At 35.1% G+C, this 21,638-nt stretch overlaps 3 protein-coding genes across 5 annotated transcripts; 1 reads left to right on the forward strand and 2 right to left on the reverse strand.

Moving 5' to 3' along the window:
• The first annotated feature begins 1,781 nt into the window (after nt 1-1,781).
• LOC126706837 (uncharacterized) lies at nt 1,782-9,507 on the forward strand. 3 transcript variants are annotated; one of them, XM_050406390.1, is made up of 11 exons: nt 1,782-2,302; nt 6,239-6,385; nt 6,497-6,610; nt 6,701-7,552; nt 7,655-7,828; nt 7,917-8,020; nt 8,112-8,368; nt 8,515-8,616; nt 8,688-9,039; nt 9,128-9,197; nt 9,284-9,507. In XM_050406390.1, the coding sequence occupies exons 2-7, from the start codon at nt 6,344-6,346 to the stop codon at nt 8,206-8,208; spliced, it is 1,383 nt and encodes a 460-aa protein (XP_050262347.1). In that variant the 5' UTR covers nt 1,782-2,302; nt 6,239-6,343; the 3' UTR covers nt 8,209-8,368; nt 8,515-8,616; nt 8,688-9,039; nt 9,128-9,197; nt 9,284-9,507. The 3 variants fall into 3 exon arrangements, with proteins under 3 accessions (XP_050262347.1, XP_050262348.1, XP_050262349.1); XM_050406391.1 differs by having other exon boundaries at nt 8,747-9,039; XM_050406392.1 differs by lacking the exons at nt 8,515-8,616; nt 8,688-9,039; nt 9,128-9,197; nt 9,284-9,507 and having other exon boundaries at nt 7,925-8,020; nt 8,112-8,161.
• A 5,954-nt stretch (nt 9,508-15,461) lies between these two features.
• Nucleotides 15,462-16,772, reverse strand: LOC126705097 (protein FAR1-RELATED SEQUENCE 5-like). The gene is made up of 3 exons (XM_050404046.1): nt 16,510-16,772; nt 16,218-16,446; nt 15,462-16,130 (listed from the first exon to the last, which is right to left on the reverse strand). The coding sequence occupies exons 1-3, from the start codon at nt 16,770-16,772 to the stop codon at nt 15,462-15,464; spliced, it is 1,161 nt and encodes a 386-aa protein (XP_050260003.1).
• A 418-nt stretch (nt 16,773-17,190) lies between these two features.
• LOC126705098 (protein FAR1-RELATED SEQUENCE 5-like) lies at nt 17,191-17,727 on the reverse strand. The gene has a single exon (XM_050404047.1). It carries the CDS (start codon nt 17,725-17,727, stop codon nt 17,191-17,193), a length of 537 nt encoding a protein of 178 aa, XP_050260004.1.
• Nucleotides 17,728-21,638: the final 3,911 nt, after the last annotated feature.

A 21,638-nucleotide genomic window follows, 5' to 3' on the forward strand; every position in this document is an offset into this window, starting at 1 on the left:
CAGCCATCTCAATCGGATTGGATGAAGTGAAAAGCTGGTTGTAGTAGTCTAGAAAAATGTCTGAAATCTGATTTTATTCAGTACACCAATCATCAGCCTGGTTTCGGATTCCTGCTATGTGGTTACGTCTCTTCCTTTGGGTGGCTCTACAGTGAAAGAAACGTGTGGTCCGATCTCTGTCTTTTAAATACAAGGTCCGTGACCTTTGTCTCCATGTCCTCTCCTCTTTCCCCATGAGAACATTTATCTCATTCTGAATTTGCACAAGCCAAAATGACCCCCCAATCTGTAACGCCAACTTCTCTACCCGAGCCAGCTCTTTTCTCTTTTTTTCTAGTTCTTTTCTAACATTCCTGAAGCATTTTTGGCTCCATCGAGTAAGCCTTTTTCCACAATTTTCTATTTTCCTGAGCACACGTCGATTGTCACCTTCCTCATAGCTTGCTTACCATACTCCTTCCACAGTTTCCCCACACTCCTTGTCAGCCAACCACATTTCCTAGAATCGAAATGCCTTTTTCTTTTGCTGAAACTCCAGACCAGCTTGTTCAATCCATAGCAATTTATGATCAGATGTGTATTGTCTAAATGATGTACTCGAGTACCCGGAAAATTCAAAAACTATTCAACCACAAATACTGCCTTGTCTAATCTCTCCCAAATGGAAACTCTAGTGCGGTAATGTTTGCTCCACATGAATGGGAAACCTTTGAAACACAAATCCATAAAACTACACTCGTCCAACACTTCTCTGAAAAGTTGCATTTGAGCCCGAGGTCGTAATCTTCCACCTGACTTCTCTGATTGTTTTGTCACCTCGTTGAAATCCTCGGCACATAACCAAGGTAATGAATTCTGCCCATGCAATCGACGTAAAAGATCCCAGGATTCATGTCGCTTGTGTGTTTTAGGCTCGCCATAGAAGCCAGTAAAATGCCAAGCTGAAACCGAACTTTTGTTAATGATTGCGTCGATGTGGTTCAGTGAAGAAGCTACTACCTCAACTTCAATATCACTTCTCCAATAAAATACTAACCTACCTCCTCTAGTAATCCTTGGAACAAAAAATTTATGATCAAACCAAATCCTTTCCTTCACATAATCTAGCCTAGCTTCGTTTGCCAATGTTTCAGCTAAGAACACGACAGCGGGAGCTTTTGCCTGTACCAATTCCACAAGCTCTTGAATTGCTAGTTGGTTCCCAAGCCCTCTACAGTTCCAAACGATGCAACTCATTACGCCTGGCGAGGCTAGGAACCAGCCACCGCCAATACAGGAAAATTCTCTTTATCATTATAAGAAACTATAATTTTTTTACTTGGTAACTCACATTGATTAGTAAGCATGGTGATGGAGCGTTTTGAGCCAATCGCATTGTCTTTGGTAGTAGGGATATCATCTTTGGTAACAAGGGTACTTTCAGCTACACGAGGGTAGTGCTTCCATTTAGCTTGTAGAGTTGCATCAATAAGCACGGGTCTCTGAGGGGTGTTTGATATCTCATGGAGGTGTACCATGACTCTCATGAGGCGTATGTATCAAATTATGGGGCTGTTGTAAACACTGATTCTCCTCTTACTCATTTCTTAATTTTTCTAAGTCAAACAGGGGTCATTCTACCGTACCCCCCCAAAAAAAGGGGGGTACGGTACCCACCTATATCTGAGCCATTAATTTCTTATAGTTTTGATCTTGTCCGTTGATATAATTTTAAATGTTTTTGGTTACCAGTTAAACAGGTTTTAAATATAAACAAAAAAAATTAAAACATTCATCAGCCTTTTCCGCCTTTCTCCTGTCTCACGTTTGCGCCTCTACCCATTGCTCTGTTTGCCTCTCTAAACAAAACCCTCAAATCGTTTGCTCTCCTCAAATCGTTTGCTCTGTTTGCCTCTCTAAACAAAACCCTCAAATCGCTTGCTCTCCTCAAATCGGTTTGCCTCTCTAAAAAAAACCCTCAAATCGTTTGCTCTCCTCAAATCGTTTGCTCTATTTGCCTCTCTAAACAAAACCCTCAAATCGTTGATACCACATTTGCGGCGCAACCCACAAAACCCTCAGAGCCCGGCGCACCCACAAACACTCAGAGCCTGGCGCACCTACAACCTCAAATTGGAGGCGCTTCTTCTCATCCAATCCACTTGTCGGTGCCGCTCTCTAGCTTATTCTCTTCCAATCCATATTCAAATCAGCGGCGCACTTATATCCAATCCAACTCGGCGGCGTTTCATCTCTTCCCGGACGACTCGGCGGTGCTTCTTCTCTTCCATTCTAAATCGGCGGTGCCACCCACAATCTTCAGGTTCTCTCTTTACATACGATTAACGCTGATATGGGTTTATATTATTTCTCTAAACTTTGTGGGTTTATGATATTATTGTTTTGTTTGAGTTTCGGTTCTTATATATTTGACAAATTAATCTTTACACCGAAGGGCTTGTCAGTCCACCATTGATTGCCTGGATTACTACTGCCATGTGAAACGAAATTGTAATAAGGTTGCTGATGCTTTGGCAAAGAAATCCCGGGTTGGGCTAGAATTAGAATGTCAGGTTTGGGTTGAAGACTTACCTGGGGACATTATCCCCCTTGCTCTGTTTGATTAGTTTTCTTATGTTTTAATAATAAAAGCATCGGTCTGTCTCACAGACTGGTTTCTCAAAAAAAAGAAAAAAAAAGTCTTTACACTTTTGAGTTTGGAATGTGAGACGTGAGAACCCTTATCCATAAGTTGGGATAAGATTATATTTGGTTGGGAGTGTGGGGAGGACATGATACTATGAACCTATGGATTTAGGAGTTTTTTTTTTTTTTTTTTTTTTTTTTTTTTTTTTTTTTTCCGACCACCTTGGCAGTAAGAACACCAATTTCAGTGTTGGTTTGTGCTATTTTTTTGAGTTGGTTTCCTATTTTAGAGTTGGTTTCTCTAAAATTTAGAATTTGAAAGAAGCCTGGTAAGTTTGCTCAGAGTTTCAGTAGCAGATATTTTATCTGGATGATGTTCACCATAAATTGAAGTTGTAATAAAAACAGCCTTCCTAATTAGATCATCTCCTGTATCAAAATTGTGTCCCTCTTTTAGCATTAGTTTCTAGTTTCTACTTTCTAGCAGTGTGGCTCTGCATAGTCCCTTGAGAATTCTTCTGTCTTTTATAAATTTTAATATCAAAGCCCTCTGTTCTGCATCAATTATTTTCTTTCAAATAAGAGCATTTGGCAACTCAAACTTACATTATTGAAAGAGGGAGTACATGGGAGTCATTCTCTAAGCCAATTCAAGAAGATCAAACAAAAATGGGATGAATTTGTTATTGATGCCACCTCTGTTTGATTCCTTGCTCAACTTTCTCATTCCTTGGCCCTGCTTATTTGGATATTTGTTGATGCCTTTTTTTTTAATTTAATTTTTTATATTATTTTAAAACTACTATCAGCTATTAAATATCATTTTATTACTTTTTTTTTTCAAATTTTAAATTTTAAATTTTTTAAAGTTGAAAAATCATTTCAACGCTTTTTCCTCTACTTGATGAAAAAGCTACTACTAAGCCAAGGCCTAGGGGTGTTGAATACTGCATAGATTTTGATGATTTAGTAGGTTTTGCATAGGTTGATGCTTTGGCTAAAACAAGTGCATTGTAGTGAACATCAACTAGTTTATAGCTACAATTAGATTCGAAACAAGTTTGTGGGGAGTAAAATTAGCGGTTGTCAAAATTTTGAGAATATGGTTTTATTCAAAAACACTTCTTGATTGACTTCACTGCATTTCCTTAGTTACTCTTCTAATTAAAGAAGTATTATTTTAATTTTTTCACTTATTATCTCCATTTTTTTTTTTGGTATAAAAGGAATTCATCCATAACATGGTTCTTGTGCCAAGCATGCTTATGTTATCATAGTGGATTGTTGTTGTATGTGTAAGCATGCTGGGGAGTCTAGGATCACTTATTGTTAAATTGTTGTATGGATAGAGATCCGTAGTCTTTCATTTTATGCCTCTTTGGGGTGCAGTGGGTTATGCCAAAGAGGGTGTACATTTGTTGGCATGTTGGAAGGGGCAGTTTTCTAGGCAGGAAAATGGTGATATTTGGAATGCAATCCCTGTGTCATGTGGATTATTTGGAAGGAACAAAATAACTGGACATTTGAAGTCCTTGAATGATTAATGTTGGCTGTGAAGTTGATTTTTCTGCATTGTATGATTGGATGGCTCCCACAAGTGGTCATTCTGTCTCTAGTTTGCTGGATTTAGATGCACCTTCAGTTCACAACCCGTGTATTTGATGGTGTTTCATCTTTGCTCTTTTTTATGTGAATAAAAACTTACTTAAAGAAAAAAAATCCTAATAATCTTTTGGGACTCTATTTTTTGAGCTCCTAATCACTTTTCCTCTTTGTATCTTGAAACCAGTTGGACTTTTTTTCCTCCACTACGAACATGAGTACCTAATGTTCTTTTATAAAGTACACAGTGATGAAAGACAAACGAAAAATTTGCAACAATAAATTAAAGAATAAGAAAATAAAGGATGGGACCTAGGATTTAGCACCTTGGCTTGCTTGGATTCAAAACCAAGTGAAAGAAAATGCTGGGAGTCAACACCTAGGGTTGGCTAGGGTTGGCACCAAACAATTGAAATAACACTAGTGAAAACTTTATTATCAATTAAACTTTGTCTTATAAAATTGAACCCAGGGCTTCTTAATAGAGTTCCAAAACATTGCTTACAAGAAAAGAACTTTAACTCTTGATCCATAAAGGAAAAGAAAATTACTAATTAAGAGATTGGGCTTAGGTCTTTAGGCCCAATTGATAGTAGACTCCTTATATCTTGTGTCCACATCACACAAATTTATTTTATGTTTAGTCTCAAAATTCAACCATGAAATGTATTTACTTTTTAATGCATGTTATTGCTTACCTTTTTTTTTTTTTTTTTTTCATGCTATATTGCGATAGGAGTATGGGGAGAGTGAAGAACATTGAAGTGCAAGATGCAATTGAAAAGCAAGATGCTCTCCAAGTTAGGCCCCTGAAAAGACCACTTGGAGCATTTATAATTTATTAGTAAGATTCACGCAATTCAGTATATATTTACTTGTTTTATTTATCCAAATGTTATATTCAAGAACGTGAGTTTTGTTCAATTTGGAATTTTAGTAAAAAGCAAGTAGAAATGATGAAAGCTGAAGGCATTGTCAAGATAAGCAAAGCTGTAAGTTGAATAATATATTTTTTTAGGTTATTATTATTTTTTAGTTCACATATTCATGGACATCATACTTGAGTATGAAAATCTAAATTTACAGGTTAAGGATGAGATTACAAAAAAGTGGAATAATCTTGATGACGACTCTAAATTAGAGTATAGGAGGGAAGCACATGAGAATAGTGAAAATTATGCAAATTTAAAACATAATATTCCTTGCAAACCACGTAAAGTAAGTATTTACCTACGAAACTTTTAGAATGCATCACTATGTATTAAATTTTGTTATAAAACCCTTTTTATTCATTTTATAATGCAGGTTTCATTAGATACTCGGTGTACCCTTGGTCGTGTTCGTTCGATGGTTAACAAATTGAATCTAAGAAAAAAATTTGTCATTCAAGAGTTAGGGTTTGGTAGTTTGTTGGATTTAAAGTTTATAAATTTGGATAGAGATTTATGCAAATGGTTAATTGATCATTTTGACCAAAATTCATGTGCATTGGATATTTGTGGTAAGAGGTTACCGATTTCCACTGAAGATGTAGAATATATTTTAGGAATAAGTTCAAATGGGGTTGATATATCTATTGTTGGGAGCGCAGAAGAGATAAATCATATGTGCCAACAATATGGATTAAATGTGGAAGGGGATATACCAATTAAGCTCTTAGAGGATGGGTTGAATAAGATGGAAACATTTGGAAATGAATTTGAGTTATTTTTTGCTGTTTATAGTGGGTACTTTATTATGTCCCACTACAAAATCTTATATGAAACGGTCTTTTGTTTTAATTTGCCGTAATGTTGAAGAGATTAGAAACTTGAATTGGGCAAAGTTCGTGCTAGATTTTCTCATTCAAGATGTACGCAAACATAAAGACAATAATCTTATAGCAGTTGATGGTTGCGTGTTGTTATTAATGGTAATATGTAGTAAATAGTTACATTCAAGAATACAATTTTATTTCTTAAATTTCTATGAATCTTGATTATAATTTTATAAACATTTTATACATTTGCAGTTGTTTTATTTTGAACATGTTAACGTTGAAATTGACGTTGAACATGTTTCCAAACGACATCGACCACATATTTGTTTTTGGGGAAAAGAGGAAGTTAAGCAAAGGATGCTGAAATTACATTCAATTGGAGGTTTTGATAGTCCTAAGGTAACAATTGATTTTTTATAATGTTTGAATACTTATTATTCTATTAAATCTAGTGCTTATTTGAATTTTTACCGTATGTAGTTGACATTATTTATTTTATGTTTATTATAGTTAGTAGTAACACAAATGGAGGGTGGATATGAGACTGCCAATATCCCATTGGAAAAGCAATGTATTAATCAGTCTCATGCTATGCCATGTAGGGATGAACACAAGCCAAATATGGTATCGTTTCCACCTAATAAATTTTATGACTTTGATGATTTTTTGATAATGGACATGTTTTTATGATTGTTCCTATAAATTAATCCACAGGATTCTGATGAAGCAACTCGTAGATTTGAGCAATCATTAACAAGTATTAGAGATGATATGCTAGTTTTGCATAACACCATGAATGTCATTGCAAAAAATATGGAAACATTTAAGAAAGATATTGTTTTGGAGTTGAAGAATGTCATTGCAAACAATACGGAAACATTTAAGAATGAGATTGTTTTGGAGTTAAAGAATGTGTTTGCAAACAATACGGAAACATTTAAGAATGATATTTGTTTGGAGTTAAAGAATGTAGCAAAAAGGGAACGTACTGGACATACCATTGATTTGGACCTAAATGATATCGTAGAAGACCTTAAAAATGAGACAAAGGTGCTGCCTAAGAAAGAGTCTACATCTCTAGTCCAAGAAAAAATGGACCACGATGATATAGTTCATGTTAAAAAAGAATCTAAGAAAGAGTCTACATTTCCAATTCAAGACAAAAGGCACCAAGATGATACATCCAAACCTATTTGTTTGGAGTTAAAAAATGTAGCAAAAAGGGAATATACTGGACATACCATTGATTTGGACCTAAATGATATTGTAGAAGAGCTTAAAAATGAGACAAATGTGCTGCCTAAGAAAGAGTCTACATCTCCAGTCCAAGACAAAATGGACCAAGATGATACAGTTCATGTTAAAAAAGAATCTAAGAAAAAGTCTACATCTCCAGTTCAAGACAAAATGCACCAAGATGATACAATACCCATTAAAAGAGAATTTAAGACGGTGTCACCATCTCCAATACAAGACACAATAGAGAATGACCGCAATGTGAGGATGGTTGGGCTAAGCAAATCCATACAAGAACCTGGTAGCAAAACAGTCCTATCTCGTAATGTGGTAAGCAATACAATACTTGCTAGTTAATTATTTTAAAATAGTTTAGAATTTCTATTAGCTACACAATTTTTTAATTTTGTTTATTTGTTATATATTGTGCAGGATGTGGATATGCTACAATTAACTTTCTCACATAACAATAGAATTATTGCATCATGTGTTACACATTCTGCCAAGAGTAAAGTCACTAAATCTCTAAAACGTAGCCCAATTGTCACCTCCCAAGTTGTAGTTCCGAATTTGAAAAAGATGAAAAAAATCAAAGATACGTCTCAGGTGAATCCTTTAATGTGTACATTAATAAATTAGGGTGTGAATACAACATATTTTCATATGTTAATTATTATATACTATATTGTTTTAGGAATCTAGACTGGTTGATGAGGAGAGTATCAATGAGTTCGCACCATTTACTGAATTGGAGAAGATCATATGCAATTATATTTTCAATAAGGATCTAGATGGGAGGTTTGTCATTTTTGTTTATATATAGAAATTAATATTAATACATTTTTTGAATAAGATCTAACTAAATAATATGTTAATGAATAATGTTCAGTGAAGTTCTTGCTAGCATGAAATATGAGTATGGTGATAGTGCGGTTTTTTTTTCATTGCTCCCTAACCAATGGATAAGCAATCAGGTTAGTTTATGAAATTAAAATAGGAAAATATAATATTAATTTTGTTTATTTATTCACTAATTGTAACAATAATATTTTATGCTAGATTATTAACTTGACCATTTGCATGATGACTTTGGAAGAGAAAAAGTATGGAGCACTATATGCGTGGCATTTGCCAACACATTTCTCGGTAAGTTTGCTTAATTATTTTTGGTTGTGCATATAGTATTTAATTAACATATTACTTTTCATTTTTTATATATGTTTCGGGTTGTGCTTATAGTATTTCATTCCTTAGTTATTTCTATATATATATATATATATATATGTTTGTAGCAAAAAATGATTGAAGAAGATGGTAATCCCACACTGGAATGGTTTAAAAGGACATATAGGGACGATGACAAGTATATGTCAAGATTGATGTGTTGTGAACAGGTAAATTTACTTAACACACTTGTGTATTTTAAATTAACGCATGCTAATACATTGCTTGTTTGTACTTGTAGATTTATATCCCTATGAATGACAATAATAGTCACCGGTACTTATGTGTCATTGACTTCAGTTCAAGAAAAAAATGTATACATATATTGGACTCTTTGCCAAGCACAACTAGGCAAGACATTCGAATAAAAAACGTGCAAACAGCGATACTGTCTCTTTTTCTATTGATTTCAATAATAATTTTGATATGTGGTTTTCTTAAGTTTTGTACTTAATAATTGCTTATAATCTCACTTTGCGATAGGTAAAAGGCCTCGATAAGTTATTGAGTTATCTGGAGAAAGATAGCTATACTAATAGTATTACCAAATTTCCATTGAAATCACCCCCGTTGGATCCTATACAAGATAATGGGTACGTACTAAATTGTAGATTTGCACATACGGATAACTATTGCGTGAATCTTTAGGTTTTTTATATTTTAACTGTTTTCATATTTCAGGTATGATTGCGGCATGTATGTTATTAAGCACATGCATACAAAAATTATCAAACAGAATCTAACCTTGATGGTAATATATTTATTGGAAGTATATTTTATAGTTTTTGCATAATTTGCTTAAGCCTCTTATTCATCAACAATGTCTACTTTTTTCAGGAGAGTTGGTCGAAACGTATTCAATACAAGTTGGCATCAAATCTAGTGCTTTCAATGGAAAATGAACAACGTTCGAAAATAATAGAAAATGCTAGGAAAACTACACTACAAGATATTTTTCGGTCATTGGAATGACATTGATTTGTATAATTTGATAACTGAATTTTTTGGAAAATGCTACAATTTATTGAATTTTATTTTTGATTGAAAGGGAGATTGAATTTCGTGAGTTGCACTACCCTTATTTATGTGAGTTGCACTGCATGTTTTTAGATATCAATTTATGTTGTTTGATTGGTGAGGATGCTAAGATGCATATATATATTTGTCAACAACCATCTTAGTTAAGAGACTTTGTATAGTGTTGGTACCTTGATTTCAAACAACTTGAAAGCCCTGGTCGTAGTTATCTAGAAGATGAAATGTATAAAAGGGTTCCTTTTTCGCATGTTTATAGGCTCTAAAGTCTAAGAGTCTTAAGTGAATATTCTGTTTTTGAAGCAATATTATAAGGGGCATATAAGGTCTTTCACTAAAAACTTTTTCCTTAAGTGCTGGGACTTGGAAGGTTTGTCTTAGGAATTTATGTTATTCTACAAAAGAATAATGATGCCTCTCTGGGATGTTCTAGAAAGATTTAACTACATGGATTTGGTAGAAGTAGATGTAATTGAGAAGTAGAGAAATGAATGTTAGGATGGTCTTCAAAGAAAACTGCATTTTGTAGTTTTTGTATTTGATAACTGAAAAGGTCCATTACCCACTGTTTATTCTGGCAAAACAGGTTCATTTTTTTTTATGGCAGAAGATCTCATACGGCCCTAACTTTCAGCATTTTTTAAGATGTTCATTTGTGTCACTAGTCACTACAATTGTTTAGATGCTTCTGACTTGCATTCTACAATTTCTACTAAGATGATTTAGCTTGCCAACAACATTTTCTTATCAGCTTTTAGTCTATTTGTTTATGTACTTTTTTTTAAAGCTTCACCTTTTCTAGATACAACTGTACTTTAACCAACTTTCAACAAATAAGCCTCTAGCAAAAAGCTATTACATATCCTTGCACCTCTCATAATACATTTAACACTTAATTATCATCACATAATTGTTATATCATTGACATTGAACACTTAACTAAGCAAGATACAATTTTGAGTACACTTCGTGCATTAGAACATACTAACCATAAGCACAATTGTTGTCTTTGCTCTGATTGGCATTTCTTCCAGTTTGATGTTTACCCTAGTACAATTCAAACATTTGAACATATAACCATCATATTAAGTACATTGGTTGGCATTTCTCCTCAAGTCCCAGGTCTTTTCCATCTTTCTTTGCAACTCCAATTATTTTAGAGTGTTTTGAAGTCTTCATTTCCAATCGGATGTCAAGGTTGCAACTTACAACTTGTAACACATTTTTGATCCCTTACCTCTGTTTGAGAAAATTAAAAAAGAAATTAGATAAAACTAGATGTGAAGGCCATAAAGTCATTAGAAATACAATGAGAGAAGTCATTAGCAAGCATTTAGATTTCATTCAATTTTTCATCAGGTCTAACATTTTGATCCTAAAAAAAAGGAGAGCCCAATAATTAAACTATTTTTATTTGCCTATTCTTGTTCATAATAACAAATCTGAATCTGTGTATAAAATGTTCAATCTATAAACTATGTTTTGAATATTTCCTCAGCCCAGTGAAACTAATGGAGCCTCAAGCTGCTCTGCCATGTGATATAATCCTAGACTTATTCAAAATGAAGGTCATTAAAACAAGGTACAGGTTGAGTTTGATGTTTATGCCTTTTCTTTCTCACCTGAAACAAATATTGCTAGCTTACATAACAGCAAGACTAATAATACAAAACCAAGCCATTTAAAGCCAAATTGGATCAGAAAAAAGGATTAGCATAGACTCTGGCATCGACCAGCAACAACCCCACCAGATTGAACAGAAAGCACAGATCACATAATCATTGGGACAATTTACCAAACAATTGTAATGCACAAATAATGAACCTAAGTTGAGAATCCAGGTGATATAATACAGTTCTCTGCCTTGACAACAAAGAGCCAAGAGCCAGTTAGCATAAGCAAGAGCCAGTTAACATAGGCAGTGTAGAGACCCACAACAACCAGACATATGTCACCAGCAGCAACCCAACTTGTTGCCAAGAATCTATAAATTCATATCAATTAATGGTAGTGAAGATATAAAACCTTGATGCATTTAGAACCCATTTAAATAGAGTAGGGCTTAATATAATCTTTTTTATATAACTAAACATGAAGAATAAAACAAATTCAGTGGACTTATAAAGCCTCGAGATAAATATTGGTGTATAAAACTGTAAATCTCCGAATATAGAGAACACACCATGTTTATGCTTTTCACTATTCGTTATTTGACTTCGTTCTATGCTATACAATCCACTTAAGGCCTTTTATCATACAGAAGAAACAAAACTTAGAACAAATTCAAATAGAAGTTGCATAAAAACAGCTGAGAAGAAACCCAGATGTGGACTTAGTATAATCTCATGTATAACTAAACATGAAGTGAAAATCCAATTGAATTGAATATAAAGAGTAAACATACCATGGTCTATGGTATGAGCAGATGTAAGACCATTTTCATGTTTTACACTGCTCATTATTGGACCTTGTTCAGTACTAAAAGCTTCTATATTACTTGTTTATTGGACCAATGCACCATCAAAATCAGTATTTGAGGCTATTGTGAATGCAGGTGCCTAAAGCAAATCAAAATGCTCACTGTCAGTACTTAATTGCAAATAAACATCAAGGTAGATGCTAGCTGAGGAAATTCAGCAAATAAAACCTTGAAAATGAAGTTTTGTGAGTAAAGTTGAGTTGAATTTGATCAAAGAGCTTTATAACACTATAGGGAGGTCATCAGAATTGTGATTTCACCCATGCATGTAGCACTAAGTGCATTTCTAATGTATCAAAATTATTGATAAAAAAAATTGGCAAACAATTCATCCAAGTGAATAGCAAACTGAATAAATTTTTTGAAAATTGTAAGGTTGAATTTATTCAACCATCTAATTGGCTTTATTCCGTGCCAAATTTGCTTGTAATTCAGCATTTAGAAACCCTGTATTTAGGTGGGATTGTTGTAAGGGTAGTGAGTGAGATAGAGTGAAGATTGCTCAAGAGTGTGCAAGAAAACAGAGTGTCGCGGCTGGGACTCGCGGGTGGACTCGCGGCTTCAACCCGCCAGAAGATGCACACGTGCCAAGCATGCTGGAAGATGAACAGTCATGCTAGCTGGAGCACTACAGGACAAAACAGGACAACTGGCCATACGGTTAACTCGCGACTGGAACTCGCGACTTAGTCAAGCCGCGAGGTCAAGCCGCGAGCCACCCCTGTTTTGGAAAAACCTGACGTTTCGCATTCCTCTTCACTCCAGTATAAATACCCTTTTAACCCACGATTGAAAGAGGGCTTCCAGAGAGAATTTTGAGAGAGAAACCCTAAAGAAAAACCAGATTGTTTCACCCACAATCTCTACCTTAGAGTCTCATCAAATTCCCTCACTCTCTTCCTCTCCATTGTCAAATCCTTGAGAGGCATTATACCAAACCTGGTTCTCACCATTATCATCTCTGTGAGACAGACGTTTGGAGTTCTGGGAAGCAGTTAGGAAGGAGCCAATCTTCATTGGTTGATGCTACGGTGTAGTAGCGGAATCCGGAAAGCTAGAAAAGAAAAAGGTTCGGCGCAACCTCGTTGGAGCAAGAAGCTTGGAGGGCTTAGGTGCATTGGGTAGATTAGGCTTGGAGGGTCTATTGCTGTCCTTGTATCCCAACTGTATTTTCTAGTGGATTGATTACCGCTTGGAGGGCGGCGGAGAGGTTTTTCGCCGAGGTCTTCGGTTTCCTCTTCGATAACATATCTGGTGTTATCTCTGTGTTTGCATCTTCCTTCCTCTCTATCTTTGCCTTTACATTATCTGCTGTGGTTTATTTTGTTGTGGCTTAGATAGTTGTTTAATCAATTCCATATTATAGCATATGTTAAGTTTCCGCACACTAGTTGTTTGACATATTGCTTGGGTTGGTTAAGTTGGTTTTTGGGGGTCTAAACGTTCAAAAGTGTTTTTGTACACGTTTTTGAACTTTCAAAAATAAATAAGGAATTAAAGAGAAAAGCCAAACGCGTACCTCTGCACATCTTTCTTCAATCAGCTTCTTATCCCAACCCCCATAGCGCACACTGCACAAAAACATAAACCTTTTTTGCAGTTCCAAGCATTTCAAATTGAACTTTGTCAAGGGTTAAACCACGGTCTTCACTGATAAATTGTACAATAAAGGTCTTAGCATAAAAAGAAAAATATAAAAGAGAAAAGGTATCATTTGATAGAAGTCTGGCATTGCTTTTAAGAGTCACATGTAATTTTGAAGATAGGCCCAGAATTATTTAACTTATTGGCATACAATTTGTGTGTCCCAATATAAAAGTTTCTGTTAGGTTCTAAGAAATTAGGAACTAATGTATTAGAACTTCAATTTGTATTATGTTGGCAAACCATGATCAAAACATAGAGTCTAGGTTTAGGCTTGCTCAAAGTATGTTTGTTTGTGAAATTGGAATCGAGTGATTGCAGAATTTATTGGACTAAATCTGCAAGGCTCGATCGATCGAAAATTAGACTCGATCAATCGAACCACGTGCAGATTTATTTTTCTGCAGAGTTCCAGTTCAGCCCAAACTCTACTTAAACGTATTAGGGTTCAAGTAAAACTCTCCTATATATAAGGGAAACCCTAGAACGTTTTTTGAAGTTGTGTTTAGAGAGATTAGAGTGCCTCTTGTGCCTCTTTTTATTTTTAGTATTTTGTACCCAAAGGCTCTCTAAAGGTTGCTCATATTGCGGTTTGTGTAAATCTCTTGTGAGATCTAGAGGAACTTTCCTTTACACAAACTTAGGGTTTTCAATGAGGAGATATTTTCTACACCTTGATGATCAATTCAGTTGCTGCCATTAAAGCTTAAAGAATACATAAGCGGGGGTGCTTGTAGTTGGTGGGAATCCAAAGAAAGAAGGAGTCCGTGGATTCGGAGTCCGTGGATTCAGAGCTTGCACGTGGTCGTGCCAGTAAGTTCTACTGGTTGGTAGCATTAGGAAGTCGAGCAGGGGTGCTTGTAAGTTCTTTTGTATGAACTTCGATTCTTTCTGATAGTGGATTCAAGTTTACCTTGAGGATAGCTAGGTCAAATCCTCCCCAGGTTTTTACCGGTTTGGTTTCCTAGGTGATCATATCGTGTGTTATTTATTTTCCGCTGCTTTGCATGATTTGATCTTTATTATTGTGATAACCTAGACTTGTTTAATTGGACTAAGTAGCAACTTGGCTAATTACCTAGGTTTAATCAATTGTTTAAGGGGTCTAAAAACTAACAGTTTCTCTTTTTTATTTCTTGATTTATGGGAGAAAAAAAAAAAAACTTAAGAAAACCTTTCATAATACAGAAATATGAAGTCATTTAACTACTTAGAAAAACTTTTTGGGGGGGGGGGGTGGCAGTGGATGCAATAATGTAGCTCTGCCCCCCAGATGTTTCAGTTTTGATTTTGCTTCTTGTCAAAGGGCCTACATGTACCTCAACTGTCTATATAGCTTAAGCATGAAGAGCACACAACCGTGGAACATCATATTGCTACCAATAATCGTGTGGCCCTCTTGAGAAAAATATTTCAGTGTCCAAGGATGTATGAATTACTAGAAATACATACATATCTATCTCATAAGGATTTCAATAGCATTGCAATTCATTAATGGTCCCTATATAGATATAAAACTAACAGTACTAGTCCTGGAATACAGAATTAGAATATCAAAATAAAAACAGAACCTAGAACAGAAAATTTCTAACCATTAAGCCACATGACTAAGAACTCGGGGTTTGCTTCTAAGATCAGTACTCAAAGAGTTTTTCATATTAGAAAACATAAAGCAAGCAACTAAAAAGAACCGGTGATAACAAGATGAACTTAATACCAACTCCAATCCAGTAACTCTATTCCAAAAACTAACAATGTGATAACAATAACCAAAAATGAAGTTTAACCAAAAAAGCTAAAAGCCGGAAAAAAAAAATTCATATGTTGTCTAGTAAATATCCCATCGACATTTCACTATTAAAGAAAATTATAATAATTTGTTTCCAAATCAGGTGAGCCAACAGCTGGATGTTCCATGGATTTAGGGATGTTGTCACCATCAACATGTTCACCTTGTTGAATATGTGTAGATGGACATGTGCGCCTTGTGTGTCCAACATCTTTACAACTGCTGCATCGCCTAACTTTCGCATGGCTGTGGCTGTTGCTTGTGCTACCATGGTCGCCTTTAGTCTTGACAATGGCTGGATCACGAACATTTAAGTTTGCTTTATTGGATGCAGTGCGTATCCCATCTTCAGCAGCTTCTTTACTTGAATTATAAAGTTCCTCCATGCGGCGTGTCAACCTTGCTATTTCAACCTTCAATTCTTCAAAGCCTTGTGTTGTTCTTGAACCAAAGTAACACATTTGACTACAACTAGCAGACAATGCACTAAACCGTGCCATACGTATGATATCAGGAGACATTTGGGATTCAAGTTTGTAAGGCAGGTCGGACTGTGCTGTTTTCAACCATCTGTTCATTATACATGTCGGTGGAATCTGTTTCAAATGTTCAACCTTCATAATAGCAAATAGGTGCCCACAAGGATATCCATATGACTCAAATAGCAAAGAAGAGCACTTCATAGATTGATCAGCTTGACAATACACAACCTCCCATCTTGAGTCAGGGGATGCATACTGAGATAACGTGTACGTACAATAACCTTCCTTATCTATGTAGTGAAGCACAATGAATCTTTGTTCATTCAATAATTCTTCTTAAACCATGCTGAATATCTCCCTTGTGAATATAGTAGTAGCATGTTTCTCTATTTCAGCTAACCCAGTAATCAGAATAGGTTCAATATAATTTGAAGAAAAATCTGCCCCCATCTCATTGTGTCTAATACGTGAAAGTGCTCTATCAACTTGCTGGAACAACTCATAAAGCCTAGTCTTCCTATCCAAAAATCTATTCAAGAATGCATTCATGGCTTCACAACGTTGTGTACTCCTGCACCCAGAAAAAAAATGACCTCTCACGTAAGGTTCAGCCCATTTCATTTTTTTAGCATACATTTCATGCAACCATTCATGGTTATGTAAATTGTGATTGTCGACAATTTTCTTCCACACGTCTTCAAATTCATCTGGTGTAACATATCGTACCATACACCTAATAAAACTTTCATATACTTTATCATGTAGATTTGCAAAAGCATTCCTTTCAAGATGCCACACACATAAACGATGTCGAGACTTTGGAAAAACCGTTTTAATAGCTTTACTCATTGCTTTGTCCCCATCTGTCACGACTGAAATAGGGGTCTTATTGTTCATTGCTACAAGCATATTTTGCAACATCCAAGTATATGTTTCAACGGTCTCATCAACCAAGAGTCCAAAACCAAATACTATAGTTTGCCGATGGTGGTTGACTCCTACCAATATAACAAGGGGTTTTTTGTATACATTTGTCTTATATGTTGTATCAAATGCGACTACATCTCCAAAACATGCATAATCTAAAAAACTTTGAGAATCTGTCCAAAACAGATTAGCCAAACGGCTTTCTTCATCAACAGTGTATTTAAAAAAAAAAAAAAAAATGAGGAGTCCATGTCTACTTTTGCTTGTAAATATCCCAAAGCACATTCAGCATCACCATCTCGCGTATTGTTGTTGCGAATTGCCGCTACATAATTGTAGAGATCTTTTGAAGTGAACCCTATATTCTCGTATCCTCCAGCTTGTTGGATCATATGATCCATGATTTGATTTGATTTGATTTGACCCCAACATTATGCAATGCTATAATCTGAGCCTTATCAGAATCCTTAATAGTCCTATGTGAACGGAGAAATTGAGTCTCAAATTGCGGAACTAAGTCATGATTATGCTCCCTTTTAAACTCTCCTACCACCCATTCACCTAACTTTCGTTCAAACCTAATACGAAAAGCAGCCTGGCAACCACTTCTTGTTATTGGTCTCTCACGCATGCAATTTACATTGGACTCATTTTTCCTAATTCGCAACCCTTCCTTTGCACAAACCCATCTTCTAGAGGTCACAATGTTATCTTTATTACGCTTTATCTTATCTTTGCGAATACTAAACCCAACCAACTTTGCATATGTGTTATAAAACTCTCCACCATCATCTAGGGAACTGAATTTCAAACCAGTTATTTGGGCATCAGTCAACTGATCTATTCCTTTTTTGAGAATAGTACTCCAATGTTTTTCCAAATCAATAAAATCAGTCTTCCCTACGTTCTCCGTATCATGATCCATGTGAACCAATATATTATTCCTAAACAAAGAAGATGTACAATTTTCAATTAAAAAAAAAAAAGAAATAAAGAGGACCAATATATTATTCTTGTATCATGATCCCTGTAAACATCTCTATAATGTTCTGAGTTTCCACTATTATTTTAATAAATTTGTGTGACAATTTATTATCTATATTATTATTTAAGGGGTTTCATCTGTTTGGATTTCTCAATTTTTTTCTAAGTAATTGCAAAAATGAAATTGTCTACAACTTTTTATCACTAAATGGTTTAACAAATTTCAAAAGTTTGACACATTTTTTTCCTAAAAATCCGCCTACATTATCTCTATTTAGATACATTCCACACACTTTTTACATATCCTATAAATATCCTAAATTATAAAAAAAAAAAAAAAAAAAAAAAAATCCCACATTCACCCATCTTCCTAAAATTTAGCATACCTCTTCAAATCCCAGTTACACGTTCTCCTATTTGAATTCAATATTTTTTTTTCTAATTTCAATTGAAGCTTTACTCTTAACTTCTAATCATTGTCTTTTATTTTTATTAAAAAAAAAATTAATTGTTCAAAATTCTTTCTTATTCCTTAAATAACCACCAATATTCCCAACAAAAATTTTATCAAAATATATATATATATATATATATTCCTAGCAAAAAAAAAAAAAAAAAAGTTAACAATTGGATAAGATAAACTACGATGAACTATCCCTTTAAAAAAAATATGTCTACAAATTCTCACAAACACAACTTCAAACTTCCACCCATTATCATTAAGCAGTTATAATGTTCTCCCTCCATCCCTATCCTTCATAGCAACAACTATTTTTATATGTAGCCTCTGTAATGAACGTTGTTTTATGTTTTCAGGATAAAAGTTTGCAATCAAAAGGTAGGGGACGTGAAGTCCGTGCTACAAATGATATGCCACCATTTTGAATTCCCTTCATGTTGACAACCTGGCTGCTAAAGTTCATTATAAAGTCTACATTCCTAACAGAGCAATATCATCTCTAGAGGTAATTATTTCATGTTGTCTGGATCTAAATATATGTTAGAATGTATTGTGGGAGTTGGATTTGGGAAGTGTCTTCCTGAGTTTAGTAAGCCCAGATTCACATGTTTAATTTTTTTAGTACATTCTGTAATTTTTTTAGTACATTCTGTGTAAAGAGATCAAAAAATAATTAAAATTTACCCAAAAAATAAAAGAGCCTATGAGCACGCGCGTGAATATAGTATTATATGATTTATGTTTGTCTTTTGTCTTTTATGTTTTGTCTCTTTGCCATTATCTTTCTTTTTCTTTTCTTTTTTCTAACATTGACCCATTCACCAATCCCACTACCGACACAATGAACTTATTATCCACTACCGACAAACACTTTTACCATTTTTATTCTTTGAAAGTTGATTCAATTTTCCTTTTGCTGTGAGCCTTTAACTTGTCCTTATTTTGTTGCCCAACTACCACACAACAAACAATCAAACACTGATATTTTCTCTAATCTCTAGAGACTCTACTCTCTCTCTTATCTATATAATATAGTCACACAGAGTCACAATTCACGAAGACAAACACAGACTCATCAGTAAGATAGTCACAGAGTCACAGAGCCAAAAAGCCAAAGAAAAATAACACAGGCATAGATTCCTCGTCAGTAAAAACATAAAAACCACAAGCACAGATTTTGAGATTTTGAAGGATAGATTAAATACTTGACTGTGAAGGCTGGAGCAGATCAAAGCCAGCAGCGGCGTCACGGCGAGATGGGTGTCGCGTGGGTCTGCGAGATGGGCCTCGCCGCTCTTGCGTGGTGGCGGCGTCACGGTGTGGGCAGCAGCAAGATTTCAAGCTCTTACCTCGCGTTTTGGCAGCTTCACTCACGGCGTGGGCAGCGGCAAAGTCTCTCCCCTCTCACTGTCTTTTTTTTTTTTTTTGAAAAGCCTGTCACTCTCTCTGTCTTGCCTTAGCCTTCTTTTCTTTTGTTTTTCCGTTTGGACTTCGGAGATAGGCTGCTAGGTTTACATTTTTGGACTAAACCCCTTTTCTTTTTACATGTGGGCTGGCCGGCTGGGAGGGGTCCAAGCTTTTGTAAGGGGGCTCAAGTCTCTCTCTTTTTTTTCTTTTTTTTTTTTACATGTGGGCTGGCCGGCTGGGTTACAATTTCAGAGGGGGCCCAAGCTTTTTGTAAGGGACCTAAGTCTTTTTTTTTTTTTTTGAAAATCAACCTACTTAATTTTTATTTATTTATTTATTTACATGTGGACTAGTAGGCTGGGTTACAATTTCAGAGGGGGCCAAGCTTTTTGTAAGGGGGCCCAAGTCTCTTTTTTTTTTTGAAAATTAACCTACTTAAAAAAAAATGGCCCAGAGGGGCTCAGGCCCCCACCTGTGTCTATCCTTAGCCTTGCGAAAAAGGAAAACAAAAACAAAATAAGATTAATAACAATTCACCAATACAAAAGTCAAACGGCCAAAACCCTAAATGGAAAACTAAAGAATAAGGATGAGATGTACTAAGATTTTAGTGACGAGAAACAGTGGAGACTTCGAACAAAAGGGCATAGAAAGAGAGGAAAATCGGTGGCTGTTATCACCGACATTGAAGGAAAGAAGATTTGGGATGAACTAGGGTTTTTCTTGGGTGTAGGATCTTGTGGGCTTTTCAGCTTATGGACCGAAAATTGAAAATTCAAAAAAATAAAATTGCAGGCATGAAGGATTCAAACCAGAGTTGCTCGGCAAAAAATATACCGACTTGCCACCATGCTGATTTGAACAAAGTATAGAGATGAAAATTGACCTTTTAATAGACAATTATGTTCAAATTACACTATTTTCATATTTATACGAACAAATACCAAATGGCTTTAGAATGACAAATTTGTATAAAATTTGCGAAACCTAGAGAGAGAGAGAGAGAGAGAGAGAGAGAGAGAGAGAGAGAGAGAGAGAGAGAGAGAGAGAGAGAGAGAGAGAGAGAGAGAGAGAGAGAGAGAGAGAAGTGTTTTGTGGCATCGATAAGTCTTCAACAACAAAAACATTTCATTGCTATTACGGCTCTCTTAGACTTAGCTAGTGTAGGCTTTGCTAACTCAAATAAGGCTCACACTTATCACTGTGGTCAATATGCTGAACTCTCAATGACAAAATTATTTTGATAATTTTTTTAAAAAATGACTGGGTTGTTCGTTTTTGGTAAAATCGGCCAATTGTCCTTAATTGTTTGTAGCTTTTTTATTGGTAATTTTTGTTATTGTGGAAATTTTTTGGGATGTTTATTTTGTTTTGGATGGGTCTAAATGTAATAATGATTTTATGAAACAAAATTGCATAGACACTTTAGTTGGGGTGGTTATACTCGTGTTGGACACAGTCATTTGACATTTTCGCACACGTGGATCTAATGAAAATGCCTAAAAAATATATAACCTAGTATAGTAGCCTTGATTGGTGACTATTTCATACTAGATCTGTAGTTTTAATTCAAGTGTTTACTGAAAATTTTAAAATTGTTAACAATCTTTGTATTGGATTTTTTGCATAACTTGCTAATTGTATAGTCACCCTATTTCCAACCTTAGACACCACAATAAACACACAACTGTGATTAAATTGCAGATGTTGTATAAGAACAATTAGAAAGCACATAAGGTTATACATCTTCGGTTTTATAGTATATATTGATGACGCAAAGAAAACCAGTAGGCTAAATGCTTCGGGTTTCAATGGGCTTGAGATTGCTTGGAAGGCCTGAAAAGAAAGAAGCACAAGATCAAAGATGATTAGGGTGAATTGGCCAAGAACCCTCCAATGCTTAAGTTAGTTTTCTGTCTTGAAATCAGGAATTCCAACTCTATAAGTGGTGAAAAACTTACTTTGATTTCATATGGCTGAGTCCT

This window comes from Quercus robur, chromosome 11 (assembly GCF_932294415.1).
Source record: "Quercus robur chromosome 11, dhQueRobu3.1, whole genome shotgun sequence".
NCBI lineage: Eukaryota > Viridiplantae > Streptophyta > Magnoliopsida > Fagales > Fagaceae > Quercus > Quercus robur.

Bases quoted from the DNA above. Each gene is read 5' to 3' on its own strand.
- LOC126706837 (XM_050406390.1), top strand. From the start codon at position 6,344: ATGCTGAAATTACATTCAATTGGAGGTTTTGATAGTCCTAAG. The intron at 6,611-6,700 runs GTATCGTTTCCA...ATTAATCCACAG, and splicing joins ATGAACACAAGCCAAATATG to GATTCTGATGAAGCAACTCG. The intron at 7,553-7,654 runs GTAAGCAATACA...TATATTGTGCAG, and splicing joins CAGTCCTATCTCGTAATGTG to GATGTGGATATGCTACAATT.
- LOC126705097 (XM_050404046.1), bottom strand. From the start codon at position 16,772: ATGAACAATAAGACCCCTATTTCAGTCGTGACAGATGGGGACAAAGCA. The intron at 16,447-16,509 runs GTATGCTAAAAA...TTCTGGGTGCAG, and splicing joins CATGAATGGTTGCATGAAAT to GAGTACACAACGTTGTGAAG. The intron at 16,131-16,217 runs GTTTAAGAAGAA...ACGTTATCTCAG, and splicing joins CAAGGGAGATATTCAGCATG to TATGCATCCCCTGACTCAAG.
- LOC126705098 (XM_050404047.1), bottom strand. From the start codon at position 17,727: ATGGATCATGATACGGAGAACGTAGGGAAGACTGATTTTATTGATTTG.